This window comes from Cetorhinus maximus, chromosome 10 (genome assembly GCF_964194155.1).
Source record: "Cetorhinus maximus chromosome 10, sCetMax3.hap1.1, whole genome shotgun sequence".
NCBI classification, from domain to species: Eukaryota; Metazoa; Chordata; class Chondrichthyes; order Lamniformes; family Cetorhinidae; genus Cetorhinus; species Cetorhinus maximus.
In genome coordinates this window covers 16525045-16542490 of record NC_135888.1, presented here as the reverse complement: position 1 = coordinate 16542490, position 17446 = coordinate 16525045, and the positions used below count along the sequence as shown (strand labels likewise).

Here is a 17446-nt window from a genome sequence, read left to right as displayed (position 1 = left end):
AAGGCAGATATATATTGATCTGCCATGCAGTGCTCCAATGTACATGAGACATACACTATTTCCAAAACCCCCTGGAGGTGTTGGGAGATTGAACACTGGCTGCCACAGGACTTGACACAGTTCCATCGGTTCTGGTTTACTGCATTCCTGCATTGTAACAATGGGAGGTGATACAGTGAGATGCAACAACCTATCATCAGATATGTCAAAACTGTACCAGGCAGGTACAGCATGGTTACCGTTAACCAACATGTATCAGTAATTAAGTGGAACAACAAAATGGAATGGGAACTCACGTTATTTTTGGTGGCGGGTGACCGGTTACTTGACACGTCAGTTCCAGGGGGTTACCAGCCGTCACAGTCACATGAGAAGATTCTCCAGTCAGCAGCTGTGGAGGCACTGTTGTGCAAATGACAGCAGTATTTTGAATGGCGTTCATTTATAAACAATCTCTCTAATTCCAACCAATTCTCTTGCTCATCATGTACTGTGCATTCAAATAAGTCACTTTGTCATCAGATTGTCTGAACCAAATGCCTTAAGCAGAAGCTGGGGTATACATAACAGCAACTAGAGGAGAGACTTCCTCTAGTTCTTCCGTCTTCCCTGTGGGGAAGGGTCTGAGCTTCACTCTGTCTATCTTCATGAGCAAAACTGGGAACTCACCAGATAAGGAACCCTTCCTCCCGAAATCAATGAAACCATCCCCGGTATCAGGAGTATTATTTCCAAAGAATTACATGTCATATTGAATGGTGGAGCAGGCTCAAAGGGCCAAATGGCCTACTCCTGCTTCTATTATTATGAACATAGTAAGCACAGAAATAGGCCATTCGGCCCAAATAGTCCATGCCGCCATTTATGCTCCACTCGAGCCCCCTTCCATCCATCCTCATCTAACTCTTATCAGCAGAACCCTCTAATCTCATCTCCCTCATACCCTTAACTCCTACAGCCATCCACCTGGACATTTTCTTTAATCTTTCACGGGATGTGGGCATCACTGGCAAGGCCAGCATTTATTGCACATCCCTAACTGCCCTTGAAAATGTGGTGGTGAGCTGCCTTCTTGAACTGCTGCAGTACATGCAATGTTGGTGCTCCCGCGGGGAGGGAGTTCCAAGATTTTGACCCAGCAACAGCGAAGGAACAGTGATATATTTCCCAGTCAGGATGGCACGTGGCTTGGAGGGGAACTTACAAGTGGTGGTGTTCCCAGGCATCTGCTGCTCTTGCCCTTCTAGATTAAACCTACATCCTAGAAGACACAGGGCAGGGTGCAAACCCTCTGCGTCAACTGGTCTCCTAAGAGTACTGATCCTTCCCTCGAGGCCCTGAAGATGACAATAGAGTTTTCCTACCTAAGATGTCGACAGTGTATTGAAGGTGCTGTTCTCCTGCAGCATTGGTAGCCACACATATATAGGTGCCAGCATCACTCTCTCCAACATTCTCAATCTTAAGGGTCTTTCCTTCAGCCATGAATTGTATTCTGTCACTGCGCGTCAATGGAACACCATCTTTGAGCCAAGAGAGGATAGGAGGAGGGTAACCACTTGAGGGACACCTTAACGTCAATGAATGACCGACCGTTGCCTTTGTCTTCAATGGGTGGCCCGAGCTGCCTTCAATATTGGGCGGAACTAAAGAGGGTAAAAAAAGGGGCAACATTAACACACTGGCATGATTGATGCTCCAACATCAGTGAGAGCAGCGAAAACCCAACAACAGGACAATGGTAACGTTGCCACGTGACAAAGATCCTTGCACAGTCTGTATGCATTGCTTGGGAGGTGTCAGGTTGTACCCACTATGCTCTCTGTTCATGTGTGAGGATTTTCTCTCTGGGTATGTTCTGATTTACCACGTCAGTTTTGCTTGGTGTGCCAGGCTGTTTGCGAGCATACAGAACCGAGACTGACTGTTTGCACTGTTTAACTTTCAGCACATTTTCCACAGAAGCTTCATTGCAACAATTACAGATTACCACATGGTAAACAGAGGCAGCCAAATGGGTTACTAATACTTGAAAATGAGCAACCAGACACTAATTTTAATTGTTTGATGTGCCCGTGGCTGTTGAGTTACTGTCAACTTCACCTTAAGTTGCAAGACTGTTCAATACCATGAGTAAGCAATCCATTAACTCCCCTCCAGGTGATGTAAAACCATGAACTAAAAAGTACCGGAAAACCATTGGAAACCAGTGAAGTGGATTTTCCCTCAGCTGGAATATAGGTGCTACCAAACATTCAGTATGGCTGTTCTTCAAGACTGAGCTTTGACAGTGAGTTCTGGCAGAATAATTGTCTGAGGTTGGTGGTCGAGGAAGGGAGGATACCTGTCTTCAACCACCATCTGCAGGAAGTCAATCAGTAGTAATCATGAGTGGGAACCTGGTACTTTTTTTTCCTGTTCTGGCCCAGGTGCACCGAGTCCAATTCTAGTCCCATGTTCCCGCCGAAGCCAGTGAATTCAGCACACTTCGAGGGTGGAACCTTGCATTATCCTTCTGTCATGGGCCTACCATACCCAGCAATGCATTTATCCACCAGTCATCGGGTGAGCTCTTGCTCACCTTTACTCGGGTGAACTGCTCCACTCGTGTGTTCAACAACAAAGGCCATGTGGAACAGCCCATTGAAAAAGGGGTAGCCACGTACAAGGAGCAATGAAATCACAAATCAATTGAAATTTAAACACGCTTCGCACAAATTATTCCAGGCCAGTCATCGCACCACACAATGATAACATAACCGTAACCACCTATCCTGCCAGATATCCTAGCGTCTGCTCTGAGCTTGTTCTCCACAATGTTGAATCGGAATTTTTTGCCTTGTACTGTTATATTCTCTATACCATTAATAATCTTACTTAGTTCTATGGGCTATTGCTTGCGAACGCCAGCTTATCTGATCATTCCTCAGAGCTCCTGGTTGTCGTTTTGGTTGTAGGTTTATGTGCTATTTTCTGTAATATAGGCTGGGATTTTCTGGTCCCACCCGTGGCAGGACCTGTCACAGGTGGGAGGGAAAATATGGCGAACCAGCAAAAAGTCCATTGAGTTTTGGCAGGAATTTCCCATAATTTTATATCACAATTACTTGGGCGTCATCTTAATTGAAATAGATAATAAGTGCATTCGACTACTAATGCCAGGGAGTTTACCAAGTGCTGGCACTGATTGAAATAAAGAGCAGTAACTATTTCTTATTTTTTATATCTATACATATTTTATATATAGATATATAAATATATATATATATACACATATATAATTAGCTGCTGTTCAATAAGGCTCATATGAACATACAAACCAGGAGCATCATGCTTTCTACATTGTATAATGGAGAATGTGTGCCATGTGTGTTTCCAATGCTCACACTGGAGAATTAGAAACAAAGGAGAGCTGGCTGAATGATATATTTCAGATTACTTTCACAGGGGGTCAGCACATGAAAACTAAGTATGGATTTTGCAAGAATCTACTTGTGCCAATGGGCAAAAGTCAAGAGTTCTGGAGAAGCATGCCGGATTCTGCATTCCGCAATCCTGTTGAATGAGTCTCTACGCTGGGAGTGTAGCCTTACAAAATGTGCTCTATTATTACTCACCGCTGGAGCCCTGTGGCACCCCAGTGAGGCTGGGAGCTTACCATAAACCTGCACTTTGTATGACTTTTCCATTGTCCCTGCGATGTTCCTTGCACGGCACATGTACCATCCTGCATCGGATGCCTGTGCCCTGTTCACCTGCAGAATCTGTCCTCTTTCAACATACATCATTTTGGAGCTGGATACAATTGGACGGCCGTCCTTCAGCCATGTAATGCCTGGGACAGGAATTCCATGCACATCACACTGTAGACTGGCGTGGCTGTTCAACTGGACAGTCAGCTCTTTGGTATCATTGGCTTCTCGGATTGTGGGAGGAGCTAGGGAAAAAGAAAGAACAACTTTGTATTTATCTTGTATTTATAGAGCGGCTTCCATGGCCTCTTGGTGTCCTATAGCAAATGAAGTACTCGTGAAATGTATTCACGGTCGTAAGTTAGGAATCCAATTACACAGAGAGCATTCTGTCTGAATCTTGCCAGAGAACATTCAACATTTGTCATGTTTTCACGAAAACATTCAGACCACTGAATTTTCATATTGCTGTGTTATGTATACACACAATCTCGAATCACAATACAGCAAAATTCTCAAGGCTTGGTTCTCAATTAAAGACACAGCTCAGTAGATTCTTGGGCCGTGGGTGGGACCTGCCGTGGGAGAGGCGGCGCCCCAGCCAGAAGTCCATTGACTTGCGGCGGGACTGGAAGACGGACGCGGAAAATCCCGCTGTTGCTATCATCCCAAAGACCTTTGTACAAGCGTCAATATAATTCCACCATCGTGTACAGTAATTATGATTGACACTTTGCTGTGAATAAATGGAAATGATTTTGTATGCTAGATTGTAAGTTTCAGGTAGATAGAGTAAATTCTATTTACAAATAAAAAAGGACTTATCCAGCTGTGTCACTCGAGGAATCCAATTGGTCCTATGGCAATACTGACTAATACATGCGATAGGCTAGAGCTTGAAGCCAATTCAATGAGACTTGCTTCTTCCTGGTGGAGCCTCTCAAGTGCATCCCTTCATTAAGAAATTAGCTATGCCAGAAATAAAGTTTGGTGCTCTAAGCAGTTCAAATCGAGTGTTAATCTACAGAGATTGACTGATGATAACTAATCCCTCCAACTGCCTAAGCATTAAATGATGATTGGGGGAAATCAGTAACATCTAGACAGTAATGTGTCACCTCACAAAGTGTGAGGGCTGACCTCAAATGTCTGACTGTAACAAGAAAAGAATTTCCTTGACATCAATCACCCCCACAACTGTGAACCAATTCAACAACATAGGTCAATGTATTATGCAGACTTGTGAACAGCTGTTTTATCTGAGGTTCCTGCCATTTATCAAGTTATGTAAGAAATACATTCAAAAAAAGGTATTTTAACCTTCTGTGGATTGATTCTATCTTTACTTGTTTCAAAATTTTGTGCACATTCTTGCTTGACTATGCCTCCCTGCTCCTAGGTATTATTCTGCCTGTAATTACATGAGGGTCTTGGCTTTAACAAACATTGGTCTGTCTGCGTGATTGTTTTTTGCCTACTGAAGTAGAATATTGAGTGTTCTACATAGTCTCCAGAGGTAGCTATCACAATTATAGATGATCGTTAAGCCAGGAAGGCTGTTCTACTCACTGCATGTTCCAGTTTATAGGAAACGCGGTGTGAAGAAAATTATTTTTGTTCATAAGCACAAAAGTGTTGGGAGTTAGCACAAACCGGAACAGATGCCATTTTGGCATTTCTCAGAGCAGCGAGATGTAACACTGTTGTGTTCATTGTCATAGAAATCATAGAGATATAGGAACAGGAGGAGGCCATTCAGCCCCTCGACCCTGTTCTGCCATTCAATTGAATAATGGTTGTCCTGTGACCTAACTCCACATACCCACATTTGCCCCATATCCCTCAATGCCTTTGGTTAACAAAAACCTATCTCAGTTTAAAACTTAATTGATCTAGCATGAATTGCCATTTGCGGAAGAGAGTTCCAAATTTCTATTGTCCTTTGTGTGTGGAAGTGTTTCCTAATTGCAATCCTGAAAAGCCTGGCTCTCATTTTTAGACAATGCTGGCTGGGGATTCTAGGACTAGGGCCCATAGTCTAAACAATTAGAGCCAGGCCTTTCAGGGGTGAAATTGGGAAAGATTTCTACACTACAAAGGGTGGCACAGGTCTTCCGCAAATGGCAAAGCATTCTAGATTAATCATTCATTTTAAATCTGTGATTGATAGATTTTTGTTAACCAAATGTATTAAGCAATATGGGGCAGAGGTGGGTATATGGAGTTAGGTCGTAGATCAGCCATAATTTCATTGAATGGACGATCAGGCTTGAAGAGCTACTCCTATTCCTATGTCCCTTAGTCCTAGACTCAACAACTTAAAGAAGTTTCTCTCTATCTGCTCTATAACTTCCCTTTGATATCTTGAAACTTCCACCAAATCACCCCTTAACCTCCTGAATTCCCCGGAATACAACCCCATTTTGTGTAATCTCTAATTATAATTTAATCCTTGGAATCCAGGTATCACTACAGGGAATTCCATCCAAGGCCATATATTCTTCCTTAAGTGTAGAATTGCTCTTAGTACTCCAGATGCGGTCTAACCAGGGCTTTGCATAGCTTCTACTCCCCTCTAGTCCTCTGGATACAAAAGGCCAGCATTCCGTTAATCTTTTGATTAGTTTCTGTACCTGTCAGTTCATGACAGTTCAATGATCTATATATATGGGTCCCCAAGTCTCTTTGAACCTCCACTGTTTCTAACTTTTCACTATTTGGAAAGTACCCTGTCCTATCCTACTTAGCTCCAACGTGGATGACCTCCCATTTGCCTACACTGAAATCCATTTACCACAGTTCTGCCCATTCACTACATAAGCACTCGTCAGCATTGTGTGTTAGCATGAAGCTGGTCGGTGTTGTAGGGCTGGAGTTGTGATTATATGTGAACCACATTCACCTTGGATCACTTCATGATGTGTTCAATATAAACAACGATTAAACTGGTATGTGGAATGGAACCAGACAAGGAAAGCCCAGCATTCAACGAGCTGTCTATGCTGAGTTAGCGGGGGAGAAGATGGTAAAATTGAGCATGATGATCCTGGATTGAGGGTGGAGTGGGGGAGAGAAATTAGCCAATGTTCCTGTTCTGCAATGCGATTAATGATACCTACTGGAATGTGCAATGGTTGGGGCAGAGTAGGGGAGGGTGCAGTAAAGATTATGCTCAACAGTCACATAACCCATGATTGTATAGATTGTGAACACTGACTGTCTGAGCCAATGTATGAAAAATAATCAGTTGGGCATATTACCATATGGCAGCCAGCAATTGTCAAACTATACCCCAGCTCCACCTGGAGAGTAGGGACGAAGTTTGTGGGAGCACCAAGCAAAGATGGGTTCAAAACCAGCGCTGATCTCTGCCGATTGGAAGGTGACAAGTCAATCCCATGTTCTGGCTGAGCATTATCCAGATGGACTGCAGATGTCTAGCAGAATATCGAGTGTATGTTGCATGTGACAGGGCAAGACCCTGAGAGTCAATCCAAGTGCAGCAGCAAACAAGGGGAGTGGAAGATCATCTCTGAGCACTGACAGAAAGCATTAGGTGTGAGATGTTTAAGCAGTTCAGTCATTGGCTGTGTTTCAATCCCTGAACACTGGACTGATGTTCACTTTAAAATAACCATTAGCTCGGTGTTTTTGCCTAGATCGTGAGTGCAGTAAAGAACAGTCCAAGTGGAGACAGTAATTGGACCTAAAACCTACCTGGATGTCATCTCCACACAAGCCATTTTATGATAATACAGAACAGAGACCCTGGCTGATATTTACACTTTCTTATTCCATGAATATTAAGGCCAATTATAACACCTCAAAAGCTTCCCCATCTGGGATTACCTCAGAACAGAGTGGAACTTTCTGAAAGCCGGCAGGCCGACAGCACAATTATTAATTTGCTTTGCGGTGGGATTAGAATTTGCAACCAGGTAAAATCCATTTTCAGTCAGAGTGATGGAGGTGGGGGGGGTGGTTTGGGGCTGCGGAGCTGCTCTCCCCCCATCCTCTAATGCCCAGATAGGATGAAGGCTGGAGCTTTCAACTTCGGCAGGTGTGGGGTGGGCCTAATGGCTGGTTGACTTGCTACTGCCTGCTTCATGGGGGCAGGGGGGCATGTCCAAGTGGAGAGTTCTATCTCGTTTCCTCAGTTCACAAGTAGAAAAACGCCAACTGGAAGCTGCTCCATCTCTCAGGGGAGGGGAGTGAGAAAAAAATTCAAGGGGAGAATTAGACCTGGTAGACCAAAGCGGTACTGGAGTAGGCTGTGTATATACTCTGTCAGTCACACAGCTGTCAGGGCAGGTGGGGAGGGGGCAGCTTCCAAAAATGAAGTTGACGTTATCCTGTCAGTAATGCCAAATACCAATGGTCAAAAGCTAATCTTTCATCTCGCAGTCTGGCTGAAAACTCCCCAGGCCCACTCAACAAAAACAGGCAAGCTTCAACATTGTCAAAGAATTGAAATCCCAGTCCAAATCCAGCCCACACAAAGCTGCCTCCTGTCCGATGACTCAGTTGATGTGAAATGAGCTGCTGCCGTCTCCAGTGAGTCCCCAGTGGACATGAAGTCACAACTCCAAACTCAACACTAAACACTCTGACAGGTCACAGTGCCAGAAACCGGCGAGAACTGTAAGCACTGGAACTGTGTGTGGGGTGTGCTGTCAAGTTTGCAGCATTCTCAGATTCTTCCTCTATTCCTGATCCCTCGCTGTCAGCTTTTCCTTAACATTAACAAGGGTAAATGTATAAGTGTATCTATTAGTTTCTCTGTGTATTCTCAGTACAGATATACAGGGTACACTGCTCCAAGGTTTTGCTCAGGCTGCACTTAGTATCCTTAGTCGTCTTAAGATGGTGACGGTGGGTTCAAGGGGAAGGCTTACCACCACCTTTCTTGGGCAATTAGGGATGGGTAAGTGCAGCCTTGCCAACAGGCACATAAGCTGCAAGAGCAATTTTTTATATCTGCCATTTCTCCCTGTTGTACCACTCCTTCCCAGCTTCATTGTCTCCCCCTTTCTCTCTTCTTCCCTCCCTCTTTCATCTCCCCACACTCCCTATATTGCCTCCATTTCTGCTGTGTCATGCTGCCTGTCAGCTTGATCTCTCCTGCTCTCTGTTGTTTCTCCATCCTTTTATCAGTCTATTTCCTTCTACCTGTTGTCTCCCCTTCCTCTCTCCCCATTGTCACACCCTCCATCTGCCTTTAGTCTTCCCCCTTCATTGTCCATCCAATCCCGCTATTGTCTCTCTCCCTCACTCTTTGCTTTCCCTTCCACTCTTTCTCTCTCTCACACTCCCTCTCTTTACAATCTCTCTTCCTCTCTCTCATTTATTTGCAAGAGGGCCCTCACAATTGGACTCAGTCTTTCCAGGCCATTGAAAATGGCAAGCACAGCCAAAAGGAATCAGTTCAGACTCCAAACTCAGGCAGCGGGCTGCTGAACTGAATGTGACTGTAGAATTAAGCCTTAACAGTGTATGATCCACTGTGAAATACCGAGAGTTTAGCCTGTTACTCTAAGATGCTCCAGGTCTGTTGTTAATAAAATAATCGCTTGCCAACTTTAGCACGATATGAATCTTGACCAGTAGGTACTTAGAAAGATAAATAGTTGCAGGGAAAGGAAGTGACCAGTGATTCAGAGCAGAAAGGTGCTGTTTCATTCCATACCGTAAACATTAACTTTGAAGTGTTTGCTCTGCTGTCCAGCTGAGTTCAGGGCAACGCATTGATAGAGACCCTGATCGATGAGGCCAGCAGTCTGAATCCGTAATGTCTGCCCCTCTTCTGTAACCTCCACATGTTGGGTACCCAGAGACAGGGGCCTAATAATCAAAAATAAAACACAATTGAACAGTTAAACAGATAACTATATGCGGGAGGCACAGACAGTTTCTCCCCACACACACACTAGCTACAGTATCAAGCCAAGCTTTCAGTATATCACAGTCCAGATAACCTTTGCAGTAAATCATCCATCCTTACGCGTGATTTTACAATCACATAATCTAACACACGCTGTTTGCCCAGCCCTTTATCATCTATTTATGTGTGCTATGTTGTTCTCTATTATATTTTTCTCTTATGTTCTCTATTATATATTTTTTAATTCATTTATGGGATGTGGGCGTCGCTGGCTAGGCCAGCATTTATTGCCCATCCCTAATAGCCCTTGAGGCTGTGGTGGTGAGCTGCCTTCTTGAACCTCTGCGGTCCATATACATGTTGTTCCTTATCATAATACAAGATGAGTTATATATCAAGTATTTTTTTTCTTTATTTTTCCATGGGATGTGGGCATCACTGGCAAGGCCAGCATTTGTTGTCCATCCCTAATTTCCCTTGAACTGAGTGGCTTCTTAGGCCATTTCAGAGGGCAGTTAAGAGTCAACCACATTGCTGTGGGTCTGGGGTCACATTTAGACCAGATCGGGTAAGGATGACAGATTTCCTTCCCCAAAGGAGATGAGTGAGCCAGATGTTTTGTACAACCATTGATGATAGCTATCATGGTCACCATTACTGAGACTAGCTTTATATTCCAGATTTATTAATTGAATTTAAATTCCTTCAGTTGCCGTGGTGGGATTTGAACCCATGTCCTGTGAGCATTAGGCTGGGTTTATGAATTATTAGCCCAGTGACATTACTACTACACCACAAACTCCCTAAATGGCATATGGAGCACAGTATACTAAAGGTGCATCCTTCTCCATATTATGTAATTTCTTTAACATATAAAGCAGACAATATTTTCTACAATGTATACAGGGTCCATTATTCCCTGTAATATATGTATGTAGGTGTACTCTGTTTCCTAGACAGTAGTTCTCAAAGTTTGGCCCACAGAACCAAGGCCAGACAAGAGAACAGGCCAGAATCCTCAGTTTTAACACTTGCGTGAAGTCACACAACCAGACCAGCTCTCGCCTACACAGTACAAGTCATCATAAGTGCGATGAATACCAATGCTGTTTTAAAAGCAGGATTAACATTATTGTTGATGTTGTTTGATGAATATAGATGTTAACTAAATATTAGTTTCTCAGTAGAAGATTATTGTAATGATTTTATAACCTTATTAGGATGTTTCAAATAAACATGTTCTTTTGTAGTATTAATGTTTATACTATGAAAATGTCTATACTTTTGCTTCTGGCATGAATTAACAATTTACCTGCAATATTTAATTAAATTAATGCACATAAATTTATTACATTGAGTGGCTGAAATGCAGAAAAATATTTATAATTTCCATAAGTTCCCATTAATTCTGTTGAGTTGTTTGCGATGGCAAGCGGAGCAGGTCCGATAGGTGCTCTATGGAATCATTTGCCCCACCTAAGTGGCCCATGCAGTGAAACGTTAGAGAATCATTTTATTAGGCTCGCACACATAACGATTAGTCGTATGTCAGAGGGAGGCTGGATCTGTGGATTGATACCTTGGAATGAGTCAACACCCTCAGAAGAACAATGGGGCAGCCTTGCCTTGGGAGAAGGGTGAAAAAAACAAGACTTTTCTCATTATCCATACTCACTCTCCATCCTTACTCCACCTAATGTGTGGAATAGGGACTCCGCTGGTGCGACACTCGAGTTCCAGCTCAGAATTCACCAAGACGGCCACTTCCTGAGTGACTCCAGATCCAAAGATCACAGGAGGTACTAAATGCAGATCAAGGTTCAAAAGTTATCAGTCACCAAAACATTATAACATTTTTCCTTTTAAACTGGGAAATGTCAGTAGAGCGCCAAGGCCAAGGGTGCAGCTTGCAGCCAAGGCTGGACAGAGGATGTTTGATGATGCCAACTGTGAATTTTTAAAAGCTTACAGATTACTGGATGAAGGGAAAACAACTGAGGAAAGTAACATGTTCCACAGCTTTGAGAGCCAGGGTAGGATGAGTCAGAGAAACAGAGGTTGTGATGAATCTTTATTTCAACTCCATGTTAACGAAGGGCGCAAAGAGTGGAGCTTGGGAGGAAAGCTCAGATTGTTGCATTACTGTTGATTCTTACCCTGCACCAGTAGATTGAACTGTTTCTTGGCCGTGCCGGCAACATTAACAGCGTTGCAAGAATACACTCCGGAGTCTCCTTTGCGGGCTTTTGGAAATCGCAGAACACGGCCGCCATTCAGGAGTCGGATTCTACTGGTCTCTGCCACCTTCAGAGGAGATAAATCAATGAGAAATGTAACCAGTTTACTTCTATACTGATGACTGCTCCCTGAGACCAGGGACTGCAGTTTGTGCTAGCCAGTATCACGGAGGCTTCCCCGGTTAGACAGCTCATCGACTTTACCATGAACACATATGCAGTGTCTTCGCTTGCAAAACTCTATTAAGTTCAATGCCTAATACATCTGTTACAGTTATTGAGCCATTAACAGACTTAATTTCTGCAGTTAAAGAACGAAAGCTTTCGGTTAGATCAACATTATCCCAACTAATTATAATAGTGTGGAGATCGGTTAGCTCAGTTGGCTAAATGGCCAGAGTATAGTGCAGAATAATGCCCGTACTAGCTGAGGTAGCTCTTGGAGCCTGTCTCATCATCTTGCCCCAGAGAAGCTCACCACCACCTTCTCAAGGGCAACTACAGATGGGCAATAAATGCTGGCCCAGCCAGCAAAGCCCACATCCTGTGAATGAATTAAAAAAAAGTGATATCATTGCTTGAGCCATTATCAGTAAGCAATGATACTAAATGGAGAGTTATAATAACTGGTTACGACTACATGTGCAGACTACTTAAAACATTCAATCATTCTTCCAATATTATTTTTTATTCATTTTATATATTTCATTTTATTTCTCAACCATCACTATTTGGCTAGAACTGCTTTCACATGATTCCATTAAGGAAAAAAAAATGGATGTGACATAGTTATCTAGTCCTTATAGCACAGAAACAGGCCATTTGGCCCAACAGAACTATATCTGGACCTGTTTTCCACAAGGCTTCCAAAAAACTCCGACAATTTTCCACAAACAAATGGGCACAAGCTCTGAAAGGATTCTCCAGACTCATTTGTTTGTTACAATATGTAGATGATCTGTCGTCAGCCACTGCGACCAGAGTTAAACATCTGTCACTCCGTGAAGAGCTGTTAACTCTGCTCATTCAGTCCAGTCTAAAAGTTAACCCACGAGAAGTACAGTTGCTCAGGGAGCTGGTCACCTTCTTGGGGCAGTCCATTTCCACAATGGATCGACACCTGATGCACACAAGGTTTAGGTTATCCAGGGGCTGCCCCTTCCGACATCCAAGATGTTGGGTCTAGTCAGATATCAGTGAAATTTCATTCTGGGATTTGCAGAATTGATGAAGCCACTATATGAGCTTCTGAAGGAAGATGACGATCATATCTACCCAGGGTGCTCTTGAGCTCCACAACGACGCAGTGACTGAAGTCAAGACGGCAGTCATGCAGGCAACTAATCTGATCAGCCCTGACACAACACAACCTTCTGTGACCAGTGGGACTGGGCCATGGATGCTGGTAATCAAACTAACTGGATAATCATTAAGCAGGGAAGAGCTGAGAGTCAGTGCCGTAGTTTTGCTACTCCAGTATGACCCACATTCCCAGTGTGCCGGGGAGCTGGGTAAAGGAATTAGGGGAAAGAAAATGGTGGGAAACTGTTTATAATGTAGAATAACATCCATGGCTCCAGATATTATCAATGTTCTTGATCTTGACTCAGGTCATTGTTCTGGTTTTGGTATCTTCATGCTCTGTTTCTGAAACGCTTGGTGCAAAAATTAAATAGGATAACTATGGCAATTATGGTTTTATTTAGTCTGTAATGTACCTTTAAGAATAATGCTTCTTAAAGAAGATCACAAGATCTGTAGTAACTAACAGGAGAGTAGCGTGGGCTACCTCAGTAGTTAGTAGCATAGAGATAGAGTGGGAGCTGAAAGCACACATGTAGTAGCTGCTGAGTATCTTGTAAATAAACTTAAAGTTTCCACCCAAGAAGTGTCCGCAGATCAACTCTATCAATAGTACCAACTCGGCCGCCACTCACAACAAACTGGTGATGAGGATCCATAGGATCCAACAAACTGGCAACGAGGATAAAACTAGATTAAACAGAAGAAATCAAGTTGAAAAGAAATCGGTACTGTACCTCACCCAGTGTTGTAAGTAGAAAGCTTCGTTAGAATTGAAGAAGATATCCCCTCTCAAAATGCTGCAATTCGGGAAAATTGATCCTTTTGATCCAGCCACAGACTGGTTCCATTACACAGAACACCTCACGTTCTTTTTTCGAGCGAACGAGATTACGGGGGAAGAGAAGAGGTGAGCGATCCTCTTAAGTACAAGTGGGAATGAAACCTACGGTTTTAGTTGAAGTTTGACGGCACCTGGTGACCCAGATTCAAAACATTTCGACGAATCGATGGACCTCGTGAAGGGCGATTATGAAGCAAAGGCCTCAGTAATGATGCAGAGGTTCAAGTTTAATTCCAGAAATAGGGTGAGGCAGTTGCATGCTACATGGCAAATTTGAAGCAGCGAACAGAACATTGTGAGTTTGGTATGTCTCTAAACGGCATGCTCAGAGATCGTTTAGTGTGTGGTGTGAATGAGGACACTATTCAGGAAAGATTGTTGTCCAAAATGAATTTGGATTTCAAGAAGGCGCTAGAGATAGCACAGGCCATGGAAAGTGCAGTAAGAGATTCAAAAGCAATACAGGGCGCGCAAAATGGCGCCATCCCCCACATCGGGCGGGAAACCCCAGCCGAGAAAGGGCGCAAAAATACAAGACTCTGCTGAGAAGCAGGAAACAGCTCCTGCTAGCCGAAGAATAAGGAAAAATAACAGCAGTGAAATGGGAGAATAATTTTAATAGAGGTTGAAACAATCAATCTTTTAGCGATTGGCAATTTTTTACAAATCGAATGCTACTATTGTCACAGAAATAGACATACGATGAGGCAGTGCAAGGAAAGATTCAAGCAGGCTTGTAAACAAAAGAAGAAACCCAATGAAATCTACAATGTAGAAGAGCCTGAAACAACAAATTCAGACATTTACCCATTGCTTAATCTGAAAGTTGGAAAGACAGAACCAATATTTGTCACAGTGAAAGTAAATGGCAAACCTGCTAAAATGGAGGTGGACACAGGAGCTTCCACTACAGTAATTGGGGATCATACCTTCAGACATTTGAATAATGGTGAACATCAATTAAGTTTAGAAGAAACAGCGGCCAAGCTAAACACATATACGGGTGAAGACATTCAAGTAAAAGGCACAAGCAGAGTAACTGTCCATTATGGAAGCCAATTGGCAAAGCTACCCTTGGTGGTGATAGCAGGTGAAGAACCAAACCTCCTGGGGCGAGAGTGGTAAAAGGAGATTAAGTTAGAATGGGCTCAAATTTTCCAGTTGAGAGCAGGTGGGCTACCAGAGCTACTTAGAAAGTACGCCACCATCTTTAAGGACGAACTGGGGGAAATCCAGGGCCTGCAGGCCAAGGTTCATGTGAATCCAAAAGCAACCCCTCGCTTCATGAAGGCGAGACCAATGCCATATGCGCTGAAAGAGAAAGTTGACATTGAACTGAACAGACTAGAGAAACTGGGCGTTATACAACCTGTTCAGTTCTCAGAATGGGCAGCACCCATATCCCCATCCTTAAACCCGACCAAAGTGTCCGAATTTGTGAAGACTACAAATTGACGGTTAATAAAGTAGCTAAGCTAGACAGGCACTCCATTCCAAAAATCGAAGACCTGTCTGCCAAGCTGGCAGGAGGGGCAATGTACACAAAGCTTGACATGAGTAACGCTTATCAACAACTAGAATTGGATAATGCCTCCCAGAAATTTGTCACAATTAATACCCACAAAGGGTTGTACCTATGTACACGATTGTCTTCCCGTGTCTCCTCTGCTTGTGCCATCTTTCAGAGAACAATGGAAAGCTTCCTGCAGGGACTGCCCCAGGTTGTTATCTGTTTAGGCAATGTACTGGTGACAGGGTTCACTGAAAAAGAGCATTTGACAAACTTAGAAGTCTTAGAATGTTTCTTGCAAACTGGAGTATGTCTAAAGAAAGAAAAGTGCACGTTCCAAGCGAGGGAGGTAATCTATTTGGATCACTGGGTAGATTCACAGGGCCTCCACCCGGTTGAGGAGGAAGTGGGAGCCAAACGCGAGGCACCTATGCCAAAGAACGCCTCAGAGCTCAAATCATTCCTAGGAATGTTCGACTATTACGGGCAGTTCTTACCCAATTTGCCTACAGTGCTGGCCCCACTGCATTCTCTACTCAAAAAGAACCAGTCTTGAGACATTTCCTGTTGAGGATACTCAACCCAGGACTGATATGTCTGAGGTCCCTGTAAGAGTTCAGGATGCAGATCTGCAGATGCCCACCGAAGCACCTGATGTTCAGGCAACTCCAGAAAAAGGGGCTCCTAACAAAGCATCTGAAGTTGTAGGGCTAAGACATTCTACACACATCAGGAAACCATCTGAAAGACTGAACTTGTAAATTCCTTATCCAGTGTAAATATTATGTTGTCTTGAAAAAATTGTACTTGTAAATATAATATGTATATCCGAGTTAAATAGGGAGGAATGTAGTAATTATGGTTTTATTTAACGTGTAATGTACCTTTAATAATAATGCTTGTTAAGGAAGATCACATGATCGATAGTAACCGATAGGAGAGTAGCGCGAGCTACCTCTGTAGTTAGTAGTATAGAGATAGAGTGGGAGTTGAAAGCACATGTAGTCGCTGCTGAGTACCTTGTAAATAAACTTAAAAGTTTCCACCCAAGAAGTGTCTGTGGATCAACTCTGTCAACTCAGTCACCTCTCACAACAAATTGGCGACGAGGATCCACAGGATCCAAAACTAACTGATAGTGAAGGATCAGTAAGCATATTTCACCCTCAAATCATGTAAATACTTGATTTTAAATGTCTGGATGAACTTTTTGACTGCAAACTCCGTAAGTATCTGAAACTGCTCATGTTGCCTTAAAAGGTAACTACAAGAGCCAGATTGAACTGGTATGAACTGGTCCATCACTGATAAAATGCGGTTGTAGGTACGAATCACATCAAGTACAAATCACATGGCACCAAAGAGACCCTGGCACAGAAAATTGTATGAAAAGAGCGAGCCGAATTCAGATCGACGCAGCAGGAAAGAGGAACTACCAGCAGCGATGATAGGACTTGCAGCAGAGAAGAAGGAGCTACAAGCAACAGAAGACAGAGCGATGCAACCCAAGTATCTGAAGCTAAGTCATGTGCGTCCCGCTGTCCAGGCTGAAACAGAAAGTAAAGCCTGTCTAAACCTCCCCATTACCATCTAGTTTTGTTAAGTTTTTCTACCTTCTATACTTAATTAATCGTTCCAACTGGACACAATTTGGTGGTCTCACCGTCGACTCTTTTGTCACAGCAGGAATCCTTACAATTTGCACCACTCTGTGGGTAAAGAGGTTTCTCTTAAAGTCCCTGTTGGGTTTATTGGTGACTACCTGATATCTATGGTCCCTGGTTTTGGTCTCACTCACAAGTGGAAAAACTTTCTCCACGACTATCCAATCAAACACTTTCATAATCTTGACGGCCTTTACCAGGTCACCCTTCAGTCTTCACTTCCCAGAAGGAAAAGGCCTCAACTTATCCAATCTTTCCAGAAAAGTATAAACTCTTGGTTCCGATATCATTCTAGTAAATCTCTTTTGCACCTTCC

General features: G+C 43.3%; 1 protein-coding gene across 1 annotated transcript in view; it reads right to left on the bottom strand.

Annotated features, from left to right (window-relative positions):
- LOC144686126 (hemicentin-1-like) overlaps positions 1-17446 on the bottom strand; it is a 418005-nt gene that overhangs the window by 267848 nt on the left and 132711 nt on the right. Inside the window, 6 exon segments of the mRNA XM_078551270.1 lie at positions 297-402; positions 1365-1646; positions 3659-3937; positions 9379-9533; positions 11249-11375; positions 11730-11964. Coding sequence (XP_078407396.1) covers positions 297-402; positions 1365-1646; positions 3659-3937; positions 9379-9533; positions 11249-11375; positions 11730-11964 — 1184 coding nt within the window.